This window comes from Parasteatoda tepidariorum, chromosome 4 (assembly GCF_043381705.1).
Source record: "Parasteatoda tepidariorum isolate YZ-2023 chromosome 4, CAS_Ptep_4.0, whole genome shotgun sequence".
NCBI lineage: Eukaryota > Metazoa > Arthropoda > Arachnida > Araneae > Theridiidae > Parasteatoda > Parasteatoda tepidariorum.
The window spans coordinates 17,877,279-17,903,260 of NC_092207.1; the positions used below are offsets into that span (position 1 = coordinate 17,877,279).

The 25,982-nt window shown below is 30.3% G+C and overlaps 2 protein-coding genes and 1 long non-coding RNA gene across 3 annotated transcripts; 2 read left to right on the forward strand and 1 right to left on the reverse strand.

Moving 5' to 3' along the window:
- Positions 1-343: 343 nt before the first annotated feature.
- Positions 344-12,480, forward strand: LOC107448724 (uncharacterized). Its single transcript, XM_043044158.2, has 6 exons — positions 344-721; positions 4,270-4,331; positions 6,685-6,792; positions 8,691-8,726; positions 10,107-10,133; positions 12,355-12,480. The coding sequence occupies exons 1-6, from the start codon at positions 616-618 to the stop codon at positions 12,373-12,375; spliced, it is 360 nt and encodes a 119-aa protein (XP_042900092.1). The 5' UTR covers positions 344-615; the 3' UTR covers positions 12,376-12,480.
- Positions 12,481-17,179: 4,699 nt separating this feature from the next.
- Positions 17,180-17,530, reverse strand: LOC107448723 (NADH dehydrogenase [ubiquinone] 1 alpha subcomplex subunit 5-like). Its single transcript, XM_016064022.4, has one exon. The coding sequence runs from the start codon at positions 17,528-17,530 to the stop codon at positions 17,180-17,182; it is 351 nt and encodes a 116-aa protein (XP_015919508.1).
- A 296-nt stretch (positions 17,531-17,826) lies between these two features.
- Positions 17,827-22,289, forward strand: LOC139425344 (uncharacterized). Its single transcript, XR_011636550.1, has 3 exons — positions 17,827-18,091; positions 20,894-20,958; positions 22,101-22,289. It is a non-coding gene; the product is annotated as an uncharacterized lncRNA (long non-coding RNA).
- Positions 22,290-25,982: the final 3,693 nt, after the last annotated feature.

Below are 25,982 nucleotides of genomic sequence, written 5' to 3' on the forward strand. Positions count from 1 at the left end.
TTTACTTCATTTCCCGAATTGGACGAAAAATATAATTTTGTAGAAGAATAGCTGAAAAACAGCAGCTATTTTGAATACCTTCGTGGCGGAAGTATGCAAATATAATGATAGTAAAAACTGATAAAAAATAAAACTAGTGATCTGTTTTGTATATTTTTGGAAATCTCTTTTAAGCATAAGGAAATATACATATTTTTTAAAGTGAAGGGACTTTCGCAACATTCCGGGAAATCACAAAACTGATTAAATATATATCAAATAATATACTTTTATCTTAGGACTAATAATTTATTTTTTAAATCTGAAAAAAGAGAAAATGTATCAACTATTGTCAGTTTAATACGGATTGCTCATTGTTAATTGTCACGCTACGGACATCATACTGCAAATATTTAATACAAGGAATCATGCTATTTTTTTGTAACTAATTCATGCAATGAGTATTATGTGCTAGCCAACAGTAATTCTAATAGCGAGATATAAAAATTCCATTACAAGCTCAAATCCATTAATAACAATTTTCCTGTTATATGCACTATATAAAGCAATATAAAATTTTAAATAACTATTCACTCAGTAAACTCTTCATTTTCAAATCAGCTCGCTCTATCCAAAATGTCTGTATTTCTCGTCTCAGCTCTTTGTTTGATTTTTGCTACTGGATTTGCATCAGCTGATCCGCCAAGTCCTGAAGAAATGCGGATGGCGAAAACTTTGCTATGTAAGTTTAACGTAAACCAATTTATAATTTAATCAAATTCATTATTTCCTTAAAACTGAAAATTAAATTCTCAGGAAAATTCTCTTTTGATTTTTATTTATTATTTCAGAATTTTAAATTAAATAATAGATTGTTTAATCAATTTCTTACAGAATATATTTTTCTTTAAATTTAGTAGCTGATAAAAGATTTAAACAAAATTATCAGATCCATACTCGGTTGGTTTTTTTATAGGGAGATAGGAAGGTGTATATATATATATATATATATATATATGTCTTTTGAGAGACATTCAGTATTATGCAATGATGCTTTTGTGATTTAAAACTACGAATTAAAAAAAATTATCAACTGTGTAATATGGGCAGGAATATTCCACCACCAACAACTTTAGTTCTAATGATGAAATTCAAACTAAGGAAAATTTTAATGACTCAACGGAATGGCCTTAACTATTCTAATTTGTGCTAAATGTTATTTCATTTATAGAATCATTCACTAAAACATGCTTTCCACTTTAATTTCGATTGCTTTAATATTTTTATGCTAAGACATGGGGTGTTGCAGCAACTGGAAAATATGCTCGCAATTACATTCAAGCAGTTACATTTTTACATTTCGCAATTACATTTCGCAATTTCATTCGCAGTTCGCAATTACAATTCGTTCATTAATTAAATAGTAACATAGTTATAGCTATATTACAGTTAATATAGCTATAACTAAGTCAGGTCAGGAGAGTATTCGAATGTTTTGGAGACTGTTAGTGTGTTTTGCCACGTTTCGTATCCTTAAGGGAGTGCTTTAATATTTAGAATTTTCTGCACGTAGTTAAAAAAGTCTCCCCAAAAATAATTTCATGTAAAATAACTTTAAATAATTATTTTTTGTTTAATAATGGTTGAAATTCCTGAATTAACTAATTTTTACTTCATCTTAAAATGTGTAATTTTCAAGATAAAGTACGAAATTTATTTTTTGAGAAATTAAAGTTTAAAAATACTGCCTCTATGAAATTTTGAAAAATTTCATGAACAATTCGATCGATTTCCTTTTAAATTTTGTATTTTGGCACTTAAAATTATGCAGCTTAAAATGGTGAAAACTTGCATGCATCACTATTGAAATAATTTTCTACTGTTATTAAGTAAATTAATAAAAAATAGTAAATAATAACCAAAAATTTTTTTTTGAATGGAACTATCTTTGGAATTGCCATTTATTTTATAATTGCTTATAAAAGTTTTTCGATTCATTTAAAAAGTTTGCGAGGTTTTCTCGGGAACTATCCCATTAATTTCGTTCACATTTTGAATTTTTTCAATTAAAATTGCATTCGTTAAACTGATGTAAGCAACTGTGTACCTTGCAATTCAGAAGTTTTTCACCTATCATTAAATAAAATAATTATAAAAATATTAAATAATGATAAATTATCTTTGGATAAATGAATTTGATAGAGTGAGTGCAAAAATATTTTGATTCGGTTAGAAAAAATCCAGAGATAGCGAAAAATTTAAAAAAAAAAAAAGTAATATTGAGAAGCCTATACTTTAGACCATTCTCTTGCATAAACTATACGGATCATATTTTTCCAATTGCGGCTACTCCCTTCCCCGCATTTTGAAATCCGCCTAGTAAAAGATGCGTTTATTCACAAAAAGTTTCTCTTTTGTCTCTGAATCTGTAATTTAATTAATAGTTAGCACTAATTAATTAGTATATTTGAGGCTACCCTTTTGAACCTATAACATTGACACTTTGTTTGTGTAAGATTCGGACTCACATGACTTGGAACGATATTCATGACTCGGAAAGATAAACATTTGTCAATGGAAAAACTTCATTAGCTTCAAACATTAAGGTTGAAGAAGTAGACATAATTCGAGCGCTCAAAACGGACGCCCATTTAACAAGACCTCTGAACATATTCTGGTTAAGTTTTGAAGCTGACGAAGTTTTTCGATTCAAAAATAATATATTATTATTCGCAAAATACATTACCTTCAAACATTGAATTGAAATTCTACACGAAAAGTTCAGCTTGAAAGATCATTTTATGTAGAATGCCTAAAAACATTGTACACTCTGAAAACTGTGGTCTTATCCGAAATCAGCAATAAAAAACTCTAAAAATTGTGTGTTAGCATGTGTTCATAAACACTTAAAAGATGTAGTTCAATCTAAGCTCCAATAAGTGAGAAAGCTTACACTAAGTTCATTAAGTTTCACTAAGTTACAGTAAATAAGCATTTACACCATTCATGAATTATTTTCTCCAATTTTGTCCTACGTTTGGAAACCACCAGACGACAACGTCAAATTTATCACGAGAAAGGAAAAGTTTGTTTTTATTTTCGTACGATGCTGAACATTCCACTGAAACGGAAGTAAAATATTATAAAAGCCATGTATCTTTTTAGTTGTATAATCGTTGTATTTGTTGTAAAATAACGATAATTATATTTTTATCAAAATATTTACATGAATCTGTCAATGGGATACCTGCAAGTGACGTAGCGTGGTTATCTCGATCCTGATTGGTTGTTGAAACGTGGCATTAGTTTACGTTAGCAACTGTTCTTTCCATTATATTTCAAGTAAGCCAAGCCCATCAAGCATCAATTCTCTTAAGTGATACATTCGAAATTCTTTCACAAAGATTCTTTCTCAAAGATTTCAATTCTTTTTTACCATACATTTACACAGAGACTTAATACAAAGACAGACACGAAGACACGTGGAACATGAACAAACTAATAATACATCGAAGTTGCCAGGTACGCAAAACAAAAATATAACACCGTTACAATAAAATACATAAACAAATAATAAATCCAAGTTAAGTAAAAGATGAGGATGAGAAAGAATTATATTTCAACTGTTTCGATGTGCGATATGGCTCCGCATTTAATTAACTTATCGTTAATTAACGTTCTAATTTTTGTAAAGGAACTTAGCTCAACTTTAATACGCCATTTTGCTGATAAAGATTTGCTTGCGCTGACGTCATAGATCACATGTGGGGTTATGGGAGGTTTACTTCTTCTTGAAGTCCTAGCACGCAATTGTATTTAATAATTTTATAATAATTTATTTCTATCCGATTCAATTTTGTTAAGCCTAGTTCTAATTTATATATTTCTCTCTCTGCTGCGTGTATGTTTGATTAACAAACTGATTTTATTTATAAAAAAAATTTCTTTGTATTTTAAATTAATAATTAGCACTTTATAATTTTTTTAATGCTATACTTAACATCAAGTAGCATTTAAAAAAAAAATTGGTGTTTCACTTTAACAGGAACAATTTTGGTTCTTAATTAAGCGAAACACCTAGATTAAAGAGTTATATATGGCGCTTCAATGCACCACTTTGCTGTTAAGTATGTAGTTGGCACGATTTTTGGCCTTAAGATACATCAAAATATTTTACACTATACGTGTTCCATAGAACACCTGAATTATAAAATATTCTGGCAAGCTTTTACATTTTTGTGTGTAAAGTTATTTAAAACCTTAAATTAAAAAATAAATTATATTTTAAAGGCGGTGATAAGGATAATAAACCGGCTCAATGCATTGGTGCAATGGATTTTACTGGAGCAATAGTAAGTATTTTACAATTTTTATTGCTTTTTTAATGCATTGTACATTTTCTAATTTTCCGTTTAATTTTACTAAATCCCTCATTACTTATTCACTCAATCTACTAAATCACTTATTAAAAGAGCATTTATTTTTGAAACAAAGTTAAAGCATTAATAAATCAAACTCAATATTAGCTTACGAAAACGGAATCAAAGATATAAAGGAAATCCGGGATGCACCTTTCTAAACCGGACATCATTTAGCACTCTTACCCGCAATCGAATTTCGTCAATAAACAATAGCGCCTGCCTTTTATTCACTCCTCGGGTAACCCCATTTTCGCGCAATGTGGTTCTTTTATTTAATTTATTATTTTTTTTTTGATCGTCTTCCTAAGTTCCGTTTTTATTATATTAAGAAAAAGAGAGAGGCAGAAAAATATTTATATTGTTTTTTAAATATTGCGAATTAAATTAATGGCTATATTATCATTACTTTATCATCCAAATTTAAGTAGGAATTCGAAGAAACTTACAGACATAAAACTATACTTCTTTAAAATGTTTTAAATTGGAAAAATGTTTTCATTTTTGTCTGACTAAAATGGGTATCAAGTCTTAACTAACAAAAAGCGCATCATCTAAAGTAAAAAAAACCTCTATCACCGTGGGAAAACTCCCTTTTCCCCTGACGTCTTTCGAAAATGTTTAGCTCTATATTTTTTCACTGAGTTGAGATCTATTGTCTTTTCTGATGAAAGTCGGCTCGACTTTGGTGCCAGTGATAGCCATATATTGGTTAGAAGAAGGCCAGGTGAGCGCTTGCTACCAACTTGTCACCGGCCTAGACATACTGGACCTACACTTGGAGTTTTGGTTTGGGGACCAATTCCCTATGACAGTTAGGTGCACTCTTGAGCTTATTCCACACATCTTCACTGCAAATTTGTATGTCAACATGCTGCTTCAACTTGTTTTGTTGTCATTCATGAGCAAAATTCAAGGAGTATTTTCCAACAGGATTACGCTCACTTTCATACTGTTGTTGTAAGTCAACATACTCTACAGAATGTTGACATGTTGCCTTGGCCTGCTAGTTCACCAGATCATTCACCAATCGAGCACGTATGGGACATCTTTGGACGACAACTTCAGCGTCATCCACAACCAGCTTTAACTATCCTTGTATTGACTGACCAAGTGCAACAGGCATGGAACTCCGTCCCACAAATTGACATACGGCATCTGCATGACACAATGCATGACCGTTTGCATGCTTGAATTCAAAATTCTGGTGGTTACACCGGTTATTAATGTACCGGTATTTCACATATGAAATGGTTTTTCCCTTAATCGCATTACCCTGTGATCTTGAAATTTTAATCAATTAAGTATGTTACTCAAACAAATGCATTGCCTAAATTTCATTACTCTACAATAATTTTTTCTTGGTGTTGGTATTTTTTTCCCGTCAGTGTATATTTACAAAGATTACCATTAAATACAAGATTATACACATGAACCATAGGTGCCAAAACCACTGCAAAAACTTAAAGAACACTGTAGCGTAACTACCATTACGATTATTCAACATCAATTTGCTAGTATATAAGACATACTAACTTAATTCAATCTTGAGGTTTCATTTGATAAATGAATGTTGTCATTGTCTAAGGGTCTTTCCCCACATTGGTGACCTGCGGACGTGATATGATCCCGACTACTTCAATGCATGGTCCACATTGAATAGTTTACCTGCTATTTGTGACTGTGTTGTCATTCTCTTCCTCTCCCTGTTGCTTCTCAGCCTCATTTACACTCAACGGGATCCTGCACGCACTCGACTGCTAATAGCAACACAGGAGAGTCTGAACGCATAGTCATGAACTTAATACACCTCTCATGGCTAAAGCTCAAAACCAGGTGACCTTAATCCAACTCTCCCGTTATTTCACAAATACAGCAACTAGTGGAATTCGTTCATTGAATTCTATCCCTGAGAAATTTTGGTGGGGAAGTATTATGGCGTAACTAGCACTACAATTATTAAATATCAATTCAGTAGTATATAAGACATGCTAACCTAATTGCATATTGAGGTACCTTTTGATAGATGAAGGTTGGCATTGTCTAAAGGTCTTTCCCCACAAACACATTGATAAGGAATCAACAAAATATGTGGAGCAAATTTGATAACACATTAGATGTTTGTTTTGCAACCAGAGAAAGATACGTTTATCTTTTGTATCTAAAAAAAAAAAATGCATATTTGCATTTAATTTCGCGTATCAGTTTCGAACAAATATTTGTTCAAAACCTGATTTCGTTTGTGTTTCCCCTGTGTAATATTAATTTTTTTTATTATATTTTTCAGGATGAAGAAGAACTTAAAAGTTGCTGCTCTGGAATTCAAGGTTGCAAAGGAGAACACATTATAGACTTCATCTGTGCAGAAGAAACAGATGAAGAAAAAATGTCATCAGTATGTAAAAATTTTAATATTTGTTTAGAATGTAGTATTTTTATGGGAATATACTGAGAAAATACTGCGATAATATTACCAAAAAACAAACCTTTTTTTTATGCCTTCTTTAATTTACCTAACGCCTACTGTGGGCCTTGGCTTGCTGAACTGTGTTATTCCAAACCTTCCTGCTCTTAGATTTCTAGTCTGAAATTTTCATAAGTTCGAACTTTTTTTTTCAAAATATTTTTGTGAAATCTCTATTTTTATCGTCCCCTGGGTCTTGTTGTTATAGTTCATTTACGTCGCACTAGAGCTGCACAATGGGCTATTGGCGATGGTCTGGGAAACATCCCTGAGGATGACAATTTTGATCCTCTGCAGAGGGGATGGCAACCCTGCATCAGTAGCCCGACGACCTGCACTCAAAGTCGAGCACTTTACGGTAGAACAGTTTAACGAGGACCCATACCGCACACCCTCGGTCCCGACACAGACTAATCCAAGAGGTCACCCATCCGCACACCGACCGCAGCCAGTGATGCTTGACTTCGGTGATGACTTAACGATCAGTGCACTACGGAACCCCTGGGTCTTGAGATGATTGGTTTTCAGTTAATTTTTTTTCTTCTCAAAATCATATTTCTGTTCATTCTTTCTGTAGGATCCAGTCATTAATCGAGTGATGATTTCGTTTTATTAAAGGCACAAGTTTACAATTATTTCTAATCATTCACTGCAAATATTTTTTTTTGAATTCGTCTAAAACTTCTGCTTTAACTTTTTATTTGAAATATGAATAACGTGTTTCCATCTTTGTTCGTTCACTACCAAGTTTCACTACCATGAAATAATACAAGCCCGATAACTGCTTCATAAATTTTCAATTTAATTTATTTACCTTTTTTATATATTCTATAGACATTGCATAATTCTAATTATGCAGATATTAAAGATAACTTTTTTGGAGTACGAATTATTTTAAAAACAATAGCTTGTAAGTTGAGAAAACCTTGAAAGATAATTTTAGCATAGACTGAAACCTTCTGAAGGAACAATTTAGGAAAATAGAGAGATTTTGCATATGGTTATGGTTCCCCCTATCTCTAACATTAACGCTATTTGATCTTAAAAGCGCATGCGCGAGAAATTCGTTACAAATCGCTTAAGGGGCCTTAAGGGGTAAAAAAATGGGGTTTGTGTTATGGTTAACTTAAGGCAAACGCTATGCCAAAAGCTCTCTAAAAAATCTATATTTTACACCTTAACAGCTTTAGAAATCGATGGAGCAAAGGAGATGAAATTTAAAACAATTTTTTTAAATTTTACTTCAATTTACCCTCTTCAATTTACTTATTGCTGCCCTCTATAAAATGCGCCATTCTTGTTTCCATAGCACCAGGCGGCTTCAGACTTTGTAGCGGGAGGAGTTCTTAGCTTAGACAAACTATATAAAGGACATTTAATTTCTCCCCGTTTTATCTTATTCTCCTGTACTTTGCATACACCTACCTAAAAACGCATTATGCACAGTAGGTGCAAATGTTTAAATAAAAGAAATAATTTAATTTCTTTTCTAACAATCAGTTTTTCATGCCCTAAGATACAATTTCATTAGTTTGGGTAGGCCTAAAGCATGCAGATCGATTCCGTAGCTACACACGCAAGATAAATTAATAATCAAAAAATAAGTTAAATTGTAATAAAAAATAAATAATAATTATAACCCTTTTTCAACGATTTCGGAAATTTGACCGTTAAAATACGGTGGAAGGAGTCTTCTTTAATCTGAAAACTATGATTTCTATATTGTTGTCATTGAACAGTCGAAAGATTTAACATCTTGATGTAATTAATTTACTTTTTGAGCGCATTTAGTCATTTAGAGTGCATTAATTACATCTTACTTTTTTCAGTGTATTGAATGCATGAAGGGTAGTGTTAGCGACGAGGTAAGTAAATCATTATCATGTAAAATATTTCATTTTTAAATAATAGATGTTTGATATGAAAAAAATTGTTGACTGTACTATCTTTTTTTTTATTACAGAGTTTAAAATCGATTTTTAAAAGTAAAGAAAAAATCTCACACAGTAAACGAAACAAAATACTTAAGAGATACTTAAGAGAAGAAAAAAAAAACAAAAACGTTATCGAAATGAGACCAACAGTTGAAGCATTTTCGCAACAGATCATAGTGGGCCAAGGGGTCATGGATAATAATTTTCTGACCAATAAAAAGATAGTGGCAATGTGGACAGCATTGCGCACCAATCGCCTTTACTTTCAGGGAAAGTTATAATCGAAAACTGGAGGGGGTAGTTTCAAAAAACGAACAGGGTTTGAAGTCCAGTACTTCTCAATGATAGCTCAGTGCCTTAATCATTGAGCCATCCCAGCTCTGAGCAGTAGAGATAAACAATAATTGAGTTGAATTAAAATCCTCAAAACCAGTTTGAATACCGGATTAAATTTAAAGTTGTTTCTCAAAATCCCTTATCCATCTCTTTTCAATTTCCTAAGGCAAACAAACAGGTTTTGCTGAATGTTTTAATTCTAGTTAAGGATTTGTCAGGTGTCGTCAATGTTTAACCTTTTTCCTTGCTTTAATATTTATTCATTAAAGAGGAATTCTACTATTTGTATGTTTTTGTACTTCATTGTTGGCAAAGGTTTTAAAAAATATGTATAACGAGCGGTGATTACGAAACGCCGTGTTTGTGAAATGATAATAAAATTCGTTTAGAATAGGAAATATTGAAACATTTGTTTGAGAATTTTATTCACGCTTTATAGAAAATATTCTCTCGCTCTTTCCAAGAATTATTATGAGATTTGTTTATCGTTTTCAGATGAATCCTCAATTTTAAGCAATTAATTAATTTATTTTTACAAAATACTTATAACTCAACAAATAAATTGTTTTAAAATTCGGCACATGTATAATGTCCTAAACTAATTTTTGTTCAACAAAACAAAATAAAAAAATAAGTCTTCGTTGAAGAAATAGTTCCAAACCTGAAATGCGAGGAATTAAAAATAAATTTCAAGCATTTAAAGCAAAGCAAATTTCAAAGTTAAAGAAAAAAAATAACAATAAAAGTTAAAATAGCACATCTTAAAAACTGTACAACTTGAAACCGCAACAGTCTTGGAAACAAAAAATGTTTTTCAATATTTCAAAAAAAAAAAAAAAAAAAAAAAAAAAAAAAAAAAAAAAAAAAAAAAAAAAAAAAAAAANAAAAAAAAAAAAACAGCATCATTGTTACCCCAGAAAATAAACTATTTTAAATGTAATTAATTAATAAAAAATTTATTTTTTTTTTTTGCAGGGAAAGTCAAAATTTCAAGAAATGCAGGTAAGTGAAAATGTTTTATTTTTGAAATATTTTCCTTTCCTTAATAAAAATTCTTCATAGTTTTCAAGTTGTGAAAATAAAGGCGATATTTCCATATTCTATTTTTTCAACTATGTTTTTTTCCAACTTGCTTTCGTGTCTGTAGCGTTCGAATCTTGTAATGCAATTTAGACCACTTTCTGACCAGTCAGAACTCTCAAATCTGTACAAGAATTTCCTTCTATGATAAGCAGGTTAATCGTTTCCTAACCGCTACGAGCAGAATTTGTCAAGTTTTATACAAAAAGTGAATTTTTCGTTGATAATAATTCTGATTATCTCAAGAGCATCTAGAGCTCTCAAATTTTAACTAGAACTTTGAGATAAATGGCTAAACAAGTTTTGATCGACTAAAGCATGGTTTTGTTAGCTTTCTGGCAGCTACAAGTATACATTGGCACGATATTATCGTTGAAGCAATTCATCGTCATTCAAATTTGTAAGAAAAGCTAGAGTGTCAAAAATTTGCCTTAAGCTCCGTTCTGAATTTCATCTTCAGTTTCACTCATTTTCTGATCGCTACAAGGCGTTCGCCTTCCAATGAGGTGAACCGGTTTCGAATCCCAGCGACGACTGGTAGATACAAATCCGCATCCGGCTTGCACCGACCACAGTGCGGACGCAAAATATCCACAGTGGTAGATGAATCTTGAGTTAGAGTCGGTTTGCCATCAGGCTAACCGTGAGAGGTTCTCGTTTTCATCCTCTCCATGCAACGCAAATGCGGGTTAGTTCCATCAAAACGTCCTCCTCGAAGGAAAATGCGTCCCAATACTGATCCATGAGTTCCCTTGTCTTCTGGATTGGGTTCAAAATTACAAGGCTACGGAGTTGAGCATTGGTAGTCGTAAACCCAAAAAATTGGGTCAGCTTTTCAACGACGATTCAAGATAAAAATGAGACGCGCTATTTTATAGCATGTATTTTATTTATCGTCAAACAATTCAGAAGAGCCGTTATAGAACGCTCCTGAGGTGACGGAGGTTCAAACCTAGCATTGATTGGTCGATTCGAGTTCTACGCCCGGCTCGCATGGACCTCAACTCTCCCATAAAATATGCTCAGTGGTAGACGGATCACGGGTTAGAATCCCCTTGCCGTCGGGCTCACCATGAGAGGTTTTCATTTTGAAGTAACCCAAATGCGGGATAGTTTCATCAAAAAGTCTTTAACAAAAGTTAGTTTGTCCCAATGCTTGTTTTTGAAAAGTTCTCCTGTTTTCTGGATTGAGTTCAAAGTTACAAAAATTTTGATAGTAGTAAACTCAGAATTGGGTCGACTGCTCAACAGCAGTTACGTACAAAAAAAAAAATAAAAAAAAAAAAACAGGTTAAAAGAAAAGACATGCTTGAGCTCATACAATTGGTACATAAGGGATGGATGGTGCAATACGGTAGCTGTTGGAAAATCACACACATGAACAACTAAATTTAGACTAGGAAAATAGATAACTAAATTTATCAAACATTGTTTAAAGATAATTAAGAAACTTGATTTTTTCAAAAATAATTTTAAAGTACAAGTTTTCAGTTGAAGCACTTTCTACTTGTAAATATATTTCATTGTGGTACACCTATATTAGCAGTAGAGGGCCAAAATGAACCATATGATGCATGTTTGTGTGAATGAAGAAAATTAAAATTCATTTATTAAAAGACTGATAATAAAATTTTGGTTGCCAATATTGCAACCAAAATTTGTTGCCATTTTATCGTGGATCAAAATTTGGACTATTTCCCTGCATAAAGTAACACAAAAGTAAATAGAAGCAAAAAATAAAACAAAAAATTGAAAAACGCGTTTCTCTATGAAGTTATTTATTTCTTTTGGAGGTTATTTATTCCTCTCTTGTTACCACGGAAAATCCTCCTCTCCCAGAAGTGCCGCATCGGCTGTTTATTTTAGGTTTTACAAAAATAAAATTATTTTCTTCTTTTTAGTCCACTTGAAAAACGAAGCAGCAGTTAAGTTCTTTATTTTATTATTAAGGTATATTGAAAAAATAATGAATGTGAGACTAAAACTAAGCTGATTGTCGTAAAAACTTAGTCTAAACTAAATTGCCTAAGGCAACTGTCGTTTGGAAAACATATTAAAACAGAATAAACGTATCATATGATAAGATTTTATAATCGATTACAAAATAAAGACAATTTTAAAAATATTCATTATTTTATTTTAGAAATGTTTCAAATCCAAGTAGACGATATCAAATGGAAGAAAAAGAGTCTTAGATTCAAGAAGAAATTGAACCTGAAACTGCATATTTATTTTAGATGAAATGTCAATAAAACTAGATTTAAAAATTTTCGAAGAATATTATTTATTTTTGTATGTGGGAGAAAACATTAATAAAAATACTCAAATTGTCTCTAAAAGAAAGTTCCTACATTAAATCGTGTATTCCTAAGCAGTTATTAAAGTAATGAACTAAGGTAGTAGATTTAATATTAAAACTTTTAGAACATCATTTTTCTAAAATCTTTGGACATTTTTAGGACATACAATATAATACAAAAAAAAAAAAAAAAAAAAAAAAAAAAAAAAAAAAAAAAAAAAAAAAAAAAAAAAANCCAAGTAGACGATATCAAATGGATGAAAAAGAGTCTTAGATGCAAGAAGAAAATGAACCTGAAAATGCATCTTTATTTAAGTTGAAATGTCAATAAAACTTGATTAAAAATTTTCAATGGTTTTTTTTTCGTGTGCAGGAGACTAAAAAATTCAAATGATCTCTAAAAGAGAGTTCCTACATTAAATCATGTATTCAGAAGCAGTTAAAGTAATAAACTAAGGTAGATTTAATATTACAACTTTTAGAACAAAATTTTTCTAAAATTTTTGTACATTTAAGGATACATTAAGTAATACATAATACAAAAAAGGATTAAGATAGTGTGATTGGTTAGATATGCAGAAAATACCACATTTTTGAATAAAATATTTATAAATTTATAAGACCTACGAGATTTAAAAATTAAGAAATTTATGAGATGAATCATTAATGTACATGAAAATATGATATACCAAATCTATGTATTTAAACAAACTAATCTCCAGCTATGATAATAGTTAACAGCGTTAAACCATACTTGGCGAGTATGCAAGTAGGTTGGTGATTAAGCCTATTTATGTTAGACTAATATCTTTTAACAATTGCTGTTGTAAGCAAATATTTTGTAAGTGACAATGAAAACATTTTTAGTTAAAATATTGCACATTTCAAAATATTTAATTTTTTTAAAAAAAAATGTTAAAATGCTTTCAGATATATAGTGCAGGTATATTTGTTGTTGTTTCTAATGCCACTTGCCAATATCAGAGAACGGACCCATTCATAAACATATCTTACCATTTATTCATCCACAGATCGTAATTTTGACCTGAAGCAGAGAACGATTCATCTTCAATTCAGTACCCCGAGAGATAAAGATTTGTTATGGGAACTTGGAGAATTTTGTAATCTGAGAGATTTGATGCAGCAGTCATCATTTACTTACTATTCAGGGAGTCTTTCACTGGCATGGATCAAACTGAAGACCTGTTGGACATGGGCCCAACGCCCTACCAGCCAGGCCATCCCAGCATAGGTATATTTGTAAAATGACACCCAGTATTTTATATGAAACTGGTTTGAAATAATTCTTGTGCGAGATTAATAAGCATAATCAAACACAACTGAAAAATTTAAATGAATTTGGCATAGAAATGAGAAATAATATGCCATAACACTGTAATATGAAAATAAAAAGAATGCTGGATAGCTTTTCCAACTTAATGAAAACAGATTGTCTATGTATCTATGATAGTGCTACCTCTGTTACAGATTACAAAAAAAAAAAACTTACTTATTTTGTTACATTTATTTAATTACAACTTTTAGTTTAATTTTTTCCTTAAAATATACAATAAATAACTATAACTCAATATTCTTCAAATTCAATTTTTATAAAAGATACAATTTTCTACATATTAAGTAACTTTATTTTTAATTGTAAATAAATGCATCTGGAGAAATGTTTAAAAAAATATTTTGATCAATGATTCAGGGGTGATTGTGAACCCAAGTCAAAATTCCGAAAAATTTCTTGAGTTACACATACCTATACCATTTACACATACCTATGATGACCTGGAGAAGTAATTAAAATTTACAAATACAGTGGAACCTGTGAAAGTGACCACCTGGGTAAAGTAAACGCCTGAGTAAGGTGACCATTTTTTACAAGTTTTATTTCAAGAGTCCTTTTTAAAGAGCCTTCGTAAAGTGACCACCTCTATATAGTGACCATTTGACTTGGTCCCGAGGGTGGTCAATTTAGACAGGTTCCACTGTATGTCTTTATTTTTTGAGTTTATGATTATAATAACTATTTACTGATAAAAAAATAAATATTAATCATTAATATAAGCTTATAAAGTATCTGGCTCTCCTCTACAAACAAATAAACGATGTTTTTAAGTTCCACCTTTGAAAATTTGATTTCCGGAAATTCTGTGATCAATAATTTTTTGAAAAGTCTTGACCTTCGATCTCCGTAAACTTCCGGATCACTGTTAGCGAAAAATTCGGAAATCCGGATTTTTTCCAGAGCACAATCAGCCCTGATGATTGTGACTTATTAAATCAATATTTTACAGTTTACATAACAAATATATATGCCTTTTCAAAATGACTCAAAATGTTTTAAGTGGTGAGTTATTTTTAAAATTATGTAAATGTATGTTTTTAAAATTATGTAAAAATTATGTATTATTAAGGAAAACTAAGGAGAAATGAAATAAAAGATAAATAACTGAAATTAAAAAGAATACAAAGAAAATTTGATTCATTTTTAAAAAGGAAACCAGTGAACAATATATTCTTTCTTTGTCTGCTAAATTTAGATCTCTTTACGTTAGTAAGTAATGATATTGTAATTGAACTTTCTTTTTAATTCCCTTTTCTATACAAGCTAAACATATTTTTTTTCAAAACTAGTAATAAGGGTGATAGAGGCTTTAGGAAAAAAATACCTGAAGTTTTCAGGAAAAAAGTGCACACAGAGGAGCATATACATTAACTAATATTGGCCGATTTCTGTTTTTAAGAAATTATATATTCCAATTTTAATTTTCAGAAACAAGGAATCCATATATTTCTTTTAATTCTTATTTCATGAAATTTTAAAACTTACACAAAGTATAAATGGATAAAAATCATCCAAAATGCAAGCCTTATTTTAAAAAAAAAAAAAAAAAATAGAAATATTTCTAAATTAAGAAGAAAAACTGGATTTGCCATATTAACCCTCCAAGTGGATTATAAACCTTCCTGGAAAAAATTTCACAGAAGTTTTTCTTACTGATTTCCCATACAATAACATGGAAAAACCACTTTTTTGATTCTCCATGCACATCGGTGACTAAAATTTTGAAAAAAACTGGAACTGATGCTCAGAGGGTTAAACCTGGTAATGCCACTAAATTATTATTCATGCTTATTACATTATTTTGATTTCGTTCACCAAATTAAATGTAAAATGTAGTTTTAAAAAAAACAAATTTGTTTGTAAATTTTCCACAAATTATATTGTTTTTGGCTTGAGAGAAGTAAAAAATATAAAGTAGGCAAAAGTGTTTTTAAAGACATTACCTAATTTGCTCATAAATGTTATAAAAAATACAAAGAACAATATAGAATCTTTTCATTTTGTGAGTGATCCAAGTTGACTGTTAACCAAATACAGCCAAATGCAAAAATTTCTCACAATTTTGTTCAAAATCTGAAAAAAAAACCAGTTCTGAAGCTAGCTTGTTCTTCACACATGCACTAACAGTTAAGCTTGATTTGTGACAAAACACCCACTGGTTATATTTCTTTTTTCACAAATCAACAAAGGTTGAGGCAAATATTTACATAAAAAATTAAAAAGTTGATAGGCTCCACCCATCACATGCTTTATCAGTGAATTCAAGCCAATGTTGCAACATTCAAAGAAAATATAAGAAGAGTATTATTTAATTTGTTGAAATTTTACTCTACATAACTAAGCAACCTCTTTTAATCATAAAATTTCTATTTCCAGGTGAGTGTTCATTACACGCTACCAGACATTATTAATTTAAGATCCGAGCTAGTAATATTTTTTATATTCAGTTCTCAGTTAACATATGGTAGAGGATCTATGACCTATATTTATATTACCATACGAATTGCTCCAATAGAAGGAGATACTTCTGTATTGATACCTGCTTGTGCCAACTGAAATTACCATAGGGCTAATAAGATTTCAAACTATCAATATATTTTTAAGAAAATATGAAGAGGTTTGCTTGAGGGAGGTTACAAGTTAAGCCTTTCAAGTTGGTTCCTTTATGTGATTTTTTTTCCCCTTCAGTTTCTCTCAGATCACTACCAAGAAGTTGCGAAAATCTGGTGATTACATTGATGCACATATCAATATGGAAACCTTAAGGGAGAGATTTCTGCATCATGATCTGTGGCAGAATAATCACCAAGGCCTAGCAACTCTTGGTCAGCGGCCCGCGAGAAACTAAAAAAAAAAATCTAGCAAAACTAGTAGCAACACCCAGGCAAACATCTACACGTTATTTCACAAAAAATTGCAAGTTTAAAATCCATTTGGCATCTTGGCGATTGCAGTTGGCGCCATAGATCACTATACGGAAATATACTCAAAAGACTGTTGTGGCTTATTAATTAAAAGAATTATTTTAATTCAGGTGCAAGTACAGAGACATGTATAAAACAGAATCTCAAGATTCTAGAAGCTTTCAATGGTTGTTAAATATTATCTTAGTTTTCAAACCAAATTTAGGTAGAATTCAATAGATGTTAAGATAAAAGCACAATAATCTACAACAATTGTTAAAGGAAGCTTATCTAAAACTATTATAGTAAGATATTTATTATTCCTACAAATAATAGAACACTAAACATATTAAATCTTATTTAACAACAGCCAAATTTTAATCTGATAACAAAAAGACTATAAACTTCAAAGCTACATAGGCCATTTCCATTGATTTGCAGGAACTTCAGTTTCCAGATTTTGCCATGGCTTCCAAGTGATCATCTTCCTAGTTAACATCAATTCTTTCTCTGCTTGTAGAATAAGTTCTTCAACTTGACCTCCGTTAATTTTTTCTTCCAACTTCGCTACATCAGGTTCAGAGGTCACCAAAGCAAGTCGCTCCTGAACCAATTTTGATGTATGTTGGCGATAGGCAGCCTCCTTAGGGATGTTTTCTAAAGAACGTAATATTTTGTTGTATAGTTGCGTTAATACACGGTGAGGATGTTTAGAAACTGCTAACCCCGTTAATTGGGTGCATTTTTTAACAGCTCCGGACATTTTGATGTTTGTTTATTTATAATTGTTCTTCACTTGAAGTTTTGTGGACTATATCTACTTATTTCTACCTGCTTATTTCACTTTTTTTGGTCTGAAGTGAGGCTGCACAGTTAGCGGAAGAGCTTGTTCTTTCAAATTCAATCAATTCAAAAATTTATTCAATGAAAAGTTTGCATTAATTGTGATACAAAATTTTGAGCTTTTGAATTTTATCCTTAAAATAATAAATAGTTTACAGAAATTCAGGATATTTTATCTTTTTACTAGCCGTAACCGCAATCACAATAAGAATTGCTTGTAAACAAATAATAAGAATTTCGGTGCTTCCGAACTTTAGATTCTATAAATGAGCTTCTTTTAATAAAATGTTTGTGAGCTATAGTTAATAGTTTTTAATTAATAGTTTTTTGTATTTAGTTTTGCTTTTAAATTATTCTTTTTAGATGAGACTCCCAATAAATTTCGTTTTTTGTCGACATTTATCTACATTTCGCGATACTTTTATTAGCAAATACGGGAAACCGGAGAGCCAAGCATGGTTCCCAGGACATATGTATAAAGGTAAGTATTTCTACTTTTTCTATCACCAGTTTTAAAACACCAGATACTGAACGATATTACTAGTCCTTACACATTTTTACTGGTTCCTTTTCATGTCACTATTAGATTTTTATTTTAAAAACAATGTACAGTTTTAAAATGGATTTAATTGAAAAATTGCTGTACAAATTATGCGTAAGGTTCACAACAATGAAGAAATGTACTATTCTGGGTAATGCACAGACCAAAAATATGAAGTCTACGTAATCATAACAACACATATTCTGTTTATAAATTAATATGTGGTGAAGCTAGTTTAATTTTAGTCTTGAACCAGCGGACCATCATTAATTTTGAGCCTAGTTTATGATTGTAAATCAGAGAACTTATCCAAAAAACAAGCGACCATTCTTCTTTCCAAAAATGAAAATTTCATATTCTGAGCTAGACAAGACTGACAGACAAATATAGCCTTTTAATAGTCAATATTCTGACCAGGGCTAAGATTATAAAAATTTCAATTTGGTTTTGGTCAGGATTTTATTAAAAACTGTTCAATACCTTGAATTTTAACCTTTTTCACTTCTTTACCTTTTCATTACCTTTTCTTACCTTTTTCACTTCTAACCAACATATACAGGTGCATAGCGATTTTAAAAAGTGCTTAAAGGTGGTCATTTTCAATTTTTGTTTTTTAAAAGCCCTTAAGGTGCTTTCCTCATTGGGTGTTTTTAAAAAGTGCTTAATTTTCCCTTTTTCAAAATGAGATTTTACCATGTTGATTTTCGCTACGATTTATGCAAAAAGACACAGTTCACATTGTTCTCTTCAACGTTTTCACATTAATTCAACCCCAATCTATTTCAGTGTATTGTCAGTCCGTAGCATGTGAAAAGGCCATTCGTTTTACATGATTCAAAATTTCATGATTTTTGATCATTGTGAAAAACAATGCCAGATGTTTTTTTTTTTCTCCACATGATGGTTAAAACAAAATAAAAAGTGTCAATTGTCAAAAACCTTCCTACCCTGCCTAATTATGATATTTTTATGAACTGCTTAAAAATATTTTTTGAGTGCTTGAAAAGTGCTTATTTTTTGTTGAATAATTTGGCTTGGCACCTTGATGTATCTACAATCAGTCTCTGCATTGCTTTTCACTCCACTGAATTGCTCATCCTCAGTCTGTTTGCAATCATTGAGGTCAGCGGAAATAATTTTTTCTTTTAAATGTTTGCTTTTTATATCAATAAATAATTAGTTTTGGGCCTCTTTATGCTAGGTAAGATTTCTGTATCATATTCTATGCCAAAGGAATTGTTCAGTCTTGGCAACTTTCGGGCAGTGGCTTGCGAGAATCTATAAAAGACATCACAAAAGGGGACCAATTCAAAGGATGTAATTCATAATACCAAGTAGTCGTAAACTCATAAAAAATTGGGTCAGCTGTTCAACAGTTAAAAAAATTCCTTTGCATGTATTTTTCAAGAGATTTGAAAGTTTAAAATTCATTCCAAGACGTTACTTACATTCCAAGCTTTAGAAGAAACCTTATTGTTAACAACATTAATTTCTGTCATAGTTGATTGGTAACAATGTCAAACCGGTGAGTTAAAAAAAAAGGGAGATGACATTTTTTACGCAGAATTATAAACTTAGAAAGGTAGTAAGAAAATATATTTAATTATTCATTAGAAAATTTTCTCACTGCATCCAGATTGATTGATGAATATACCAATCAGGCTCTAACTTTCTAATTTTTGTGGGGATGAAAAATTAAATTAAAAACTTGTTTGGTCTAATGTAATCATGTCTACCAATCTGAATACAGTGAGAAGGTAAAGAAAAACCTATATCCAAGTCAAACTGTACAAAAGTGTTATTTTTTGCAGTTTGATTAATAAAGTTTTCATTTTAATCTGAATAATGCTTGAAAATGTTTTGCTTTCTTTTATGTTTTATTTATTGCATTTATTTTATTAGTTGGGAATGTGTTTTATCTCTTTTCATTGATTATTTTGTAAGAGTTTAGCTGAGTAAATTCGATGAAGTATTAACATAGTAGTATTAACATTGTAGTAACATTGCATAGACTAACATTGTAACACATTGTACTAACATTGCAACTGATTTCTTATCTAATATGTCAAATAAAGGATATCCATATTTAGATATTTTCTGAAAGGAATTTATGATGTAAATAAGTATTAGAAACACCCATTTTCTGGGCAATTTTTTTTATTTTTATCTCCAGACACATTTGGCACTATTTCATTAGTGCCAATTTCATACCATGCAATGATGGAATCAAATATAGCTACTCTATCAAATTTAAATTTTACCTGTAAAGCAGACATTTTTTAACTTCAAAATACAGTTCACAAAAGAAAATACTGCAGATTTATATAAAATCATTTCACCTAGGCAGCAATTTTATACCTCTACGTAAAATTAAAAAAAACAACATGAATCCATTTTCAAAAATCTTCTTTAAAAGTCTTCTAAATGATAAAAGGTAGAGAATATTTCATTTTGATGCATCTTCTTCAAAAATCTTTTGAAGCCATCATCATTGGCAATAGCAATCCAAAAATGCTTGATATCAAAAGCACACATAAAATTTCAAAACAACTACATACTAAGGTAAATTCAGATTCTATTTCAAACTCAGCAAAAACTATTAAAAATTACTCACTACCCTGTATCCCTATAAAACCCAAAATTTAAAAAACTTTTAATACAATAATATTGAAATTATACTTCTCTTAATTTACAATAGAGAAATTTCATTTCGGATGTTTGAATAATCTTTTCTGTTTATAGGTATTTTACAAATGCAAGCCAAGTTAGCGGTTGTTGATTGTATCATTGAAGTTCATGATGCTAGAGTATCCTTTTTGTGGCTTATGTAATTTTACATTTTTTGTCAATATTCTACTCAATTTTATCATTTTTTTTTTATTTTTATGTTAAGTTGTATCTGTTTAATCTTGACAAGCTCTTTATTTTTTAAATGCCATGAACAATGGAACTAGTATAATGAGATACATGGAACAAATCATTTTACTCCTTAAATCATTGAATTCATTAAACACAAGTTGTTTGGAATTATCAAAAAAAGTTATTATACTAAAATGATTAAATTTTTCAGTTGTTCTGTGTACAAAACATCTACAAGATGCTCTCAAGGTTTTCTTCTGCCTGAAAAAAAAAATAATCCCTTCAGTCTCCTTGTTTCTGAAAATTATAGTCTCTTGCTGGCTAATTGACTCTTTATCACAGCTCCGCTTGGTGGCTCTGATTTTACCTATATAATTCGTGATGGCGCAGGCTTCATTCATAACAATAAAATATTAAGCATAAAACTAATTAAGAAACTACATTTTAACTCTTTATTAAATATGGTATTTTATAAAAAGGTTTTCAAATCATGCTATAAAAGTTTTTCTTGCAATACTTTAAGAATCTACTATTTTAATGTTTTTGAAATATCAATTGCATTGAAAAATAGAAAATTTCTTTAGTATCAGTCAAAATTCCTTTCACGCACCACAAAAGCTGGAGCAACAACGATCAGGCAGTAGGGACCAACTTGACTACATCTTATGTATAGCAACATCTTTGATTGTTCATTGCAGTGACTATCTGCAATTTCTTATCAATCAATTCTGGTGTATCTTTCCATGGTTTAAACTAGTTGTGTAATTTATAGCGTAAGAGATGAGGAACAACAATTTGTTTCCTTTCATTGTTTATCGATACATAGTTTTTGAACAATTAAATTAAAGAAGTGTTTTTATTTCTGGAATATTTTGTTTTCTGATTGCCTCCATAAGGATTCTTAAAAAAAGTTTAGGAAAAATTTCTTACTACTAGTAACAAAGTTTTATATAAATTTTTTAATATTTAGCTGGCAAGTTTTTTTTTTTAAAAAAATCTTCTTGTTGTATTTAGCATTCCATTAAACTAGAGGTACCCAATGTATTGATATGTCATTTTATTAAATATTTTGTTCTTAATTCACTTATAGATTCCTTTTAGCGGTCGTAATCCAAAATTCTATTCTATGCTTACTGCAGTGAAACCTCATCTGTTAGTTTTAAACAAATGTGATAAAATAGAGTACTCCTATCGAAAGAAAATCAAAGACAGGCTTTTAAAGGAAAATATCCAAAATGTATTATTTACGAATTGTAAAGCCAATACGAAAAGTGGAGTTGATAAAGTAAGCCATGTGTATCTTCTTTTGTATTGATTTTGTAAAAATTTTTTTTATCTAAATGTTATGTTTCTAAAGTGGAATTGTTTATTGTTTTAAATAATTAAGTCTTGGAAAAAACTTTATACAGTTTTAAAAAGCATTGTGTGCTTATAAGAGCAAACTACATTATGCATTATTTTTTTATTGAAGCACATGCTTTCAAACCCTTTGGAAAAATCCACTAAATGTTTTTTAGATGAAATGTGGTAAGTCTGCATTATACAGTACCCTGTTGACAAGAGTTTTCTTAATATTATGTAATCAAGTATTGAGCTAATTTAAAATTTAAATAAAAGTGTATGCTGAAAATAAAAGTAAGATGTAATAATATGTTTGGATAATTTTTGAAATTTTCTGTGCGGTTAACAAAAGAAAAAAAAAAATTCGCTGGGTAACTTTCAATAAAAGAAATAACATACTCTAGCTGTAGTTTTTGTGATTTTAAAGGTGTTTCCTAGTGCAATTTTTTGTCCTTTTTTTAAATGTTTGCAAAGATTGTTAAATTTAAGCACAGAACTATAAAGCTTGTTCTTCACTAAACTTGTAAATAATNCAAAATGAACCATATGATGCATGTTTGTGTGAATGAAGAAAATTAAAATTCATTTATTAAAAGACTGATAATAAAATTTTGGTTGCCAATATTGCAACCAAAATTTGTTGCCATTTTATCGTGGATCAAAATTTGGACTATTTCCCTGCATAAAGTAACACAAAAGTAAATAGAAGCAAAAAATAAAACAAAAAATTGAAAAACGCGTTTCTCTATGAAGTTATTTATTTCTTTTGGAGGTTATTTATTCCTCTCTTGTTACCACGGAAAATCCTCCTCTCCCAGAAGTGCCGCATCGGCTGTTTATTTTAGGTTTTACAAAAATAAAATTATTTTCTTCTTTTTAGTCCACTTGGAAAACGAAGCAGCAGTTAAGTTCTTTATTTTATTATTAAGGTATATTGAAAAAATAATGAATGTGAGACTAAAACTAAGCTGATTGTCGTAAAAACTTAGTCTAAACTAAATTGTCTAAGGCAACTGTCGTTCGGAAAACATATAAAAACAGAATAAACGTATCATATGATAAGATTTTATAATCGATTGCAAAATAAAGACAATTTTAAAAATATTCATTATTTTATTTTAGAAATGTTTCAAATCCAAGTAGACGATATCAAATGGAAGAAAAAGAGTCTTAGATTCAAGAAGAAATTGAACCTGAAACTGCATATTTATTTTAGATGAAATGTCAATAAAACTAGATTTAAAAATTTTCGAAGAATATTATTTATTTTTGTATGTGGGAGAAAACATTAATAAAAATACTCAAATTGTCTCTAAAAGAAAGTTCCTACATTAAATCGTGTATTCCTAAGCAGTTATTAAAGTAATGAACTAAGGTAGTAGATTTAATATTAAAACTTTTAGAACATCATTTTTCTAAAATCTTTGGACATTTTTAGGACATACAATATAATACAAAAAAAAAAAAAAAAATCCCAAAAGAATTTAGATAGTGTAATAGGTTAATTATGCAGAAAATACCACATTTTTGAATAAAATATTAATAAGACCTATGAGATTTAAAAATAAGGAAATTTATGAGATGAATCATTAATGTACATGAAAACATGATATACCAAATATATGTATTTAAACAAACTAATCTCCAGCTATGATAATAGTTAATAGCGTTAAACAATACTCGGCGACTATGTAAGTAGGTTGGTGGTTAAGCCTATTTATGTTAGACTAATATCTTTTAACAATTGCTGTTGTAAACAAATATTTTGTAAGTGGCAGTGAAAACATTTTTAGTTAAAATATTGCATATTTCAGAATAATTAAGTTTTTTTTTAAAATACTTCATATATAGTGCAGGTTCTAATGCTACGTGCTAGATTATTTCTAATGCTACTTGCCGATATCAGCAAGCCTGCTTGGTGAAATCCAGCGAATTTATGGCGGGGGGTGCGGTTCTTGATTTTCAGTGGTGCCATCTATGGCCAAGAATAAGTCTTCAGCCACACACGCGTCACAGCCCGATTTAGAGGACGGACCCATTCATACACAGATCTTACCATTTATTCATCCACAGATCATAATTTTGACCTGAACCAGAGAACGATTAATCTTCAATTCAGTACGCTCAGAGATATTGATTTGTTATGGGAACTTGGAGGACTTTGAGATCTGAGAGATTTGATGCAGCAGTCATCATTTACTATTCAAGAAGTCTTTCGCTGGCGTGGATCAAACTCAAGACCCGTTGGACATAGGCCCAACGCCTTACCAACCAGGCCACCCTGGCATAGAAATATTTGTAAAATGACACCCAGTATTTTATATGAAACTGGTTTGAAATAATTCTTGGGTGAGATTAATTAGCATAATCAAACATAACTGAAAAATTTAAATGAATTTGGCACAGAAATGAGAAATATTTTGTCATAACACTATAATAAGAAAATAAAAAAAATGCTGGATAGCATTTTCAACTTAATGAAAACAGATTGTCTATGTATCTATGATAGTGCTACCTCTGTTACAGATTAAAAAAAAAATAAANAAAAAAAAAAAAAAAAGAAACTTACTTATTTTGTTACATATATTTAATTACAACTTTTAGTTTAATTTTTCCTTAAAATATACAATAAATAACTATAACTCAATATTCTTTAAATTCAATTTTTATAAAAGATATAATTTTCTACATATTAAGGAACTTTATTTTTAATTGTAAATAAATGCATCTGGAGAAATGCTTAAAAAAATATTTTGATCAATGATTCAGGGGTGATTGTGAGCCCAAGTCAAAATTCCGGAAAATTTCTTGAGTTACACATACCTATACCATTTACACATATCTATGATGACCTGGAGAAGTAATTAAAATTTACAAATATGGCTTTTTTTCTTGAGTTTATGATTATAATAACTATTTACTGATAAAAAAATAAATATTAATCATGATTCATGAATATAAGCTTATAAAGTATCTTTCTGGCTCTCCCTTACAAACAAATAAAATAAACTGTGTTTTTAAGTTCCACCTTTGAAAATTTGATTTCTGGAAACTTTTGTGATCAATGATTTTTTGAAAAGTCTGAACCTTCGATCTCCGGAAACTTCCGGATNGGATCTATGACCTATATTTATATTACCATACGAATTGCTCCAATAGAAGGAGATACTTCTGTATTGATACCTGCTTGTGCCAACTGAAATTACCATAGGGCTAATAAGATTTCAAACTATCAATATATTTTTAAGAAAATATGAAGAGGTTTGCTTGAGGGAGGTTACAAGTTAAGCCTTTCAAGTTGGTTCCTTTATGTGATTTTTTTTCCCCTTCAGTTTCTCTCAGATCACTACCAAGAAGTTGCGAAAATCTGGTGATTACATTGATGCACATATCAATATGGAAACCTTAAGGGAGAGATTTCTGCATCATGATCTGTGGCAGAATAATCACCAAGGCCTAGCAACTCTTGGTCAGCGGCCCGCGAGAAACTAAAAAAAAAAATCTAGCAAAACTAGTAGCAACACCCAGGCAAACATCTACACGTTATTTCACAAAAAATTGCAAGTTTAAAATCTATTTGGCATCTTGGCGATTGCAGTTGGCGCCATAGATCACTATACGGAAATATACT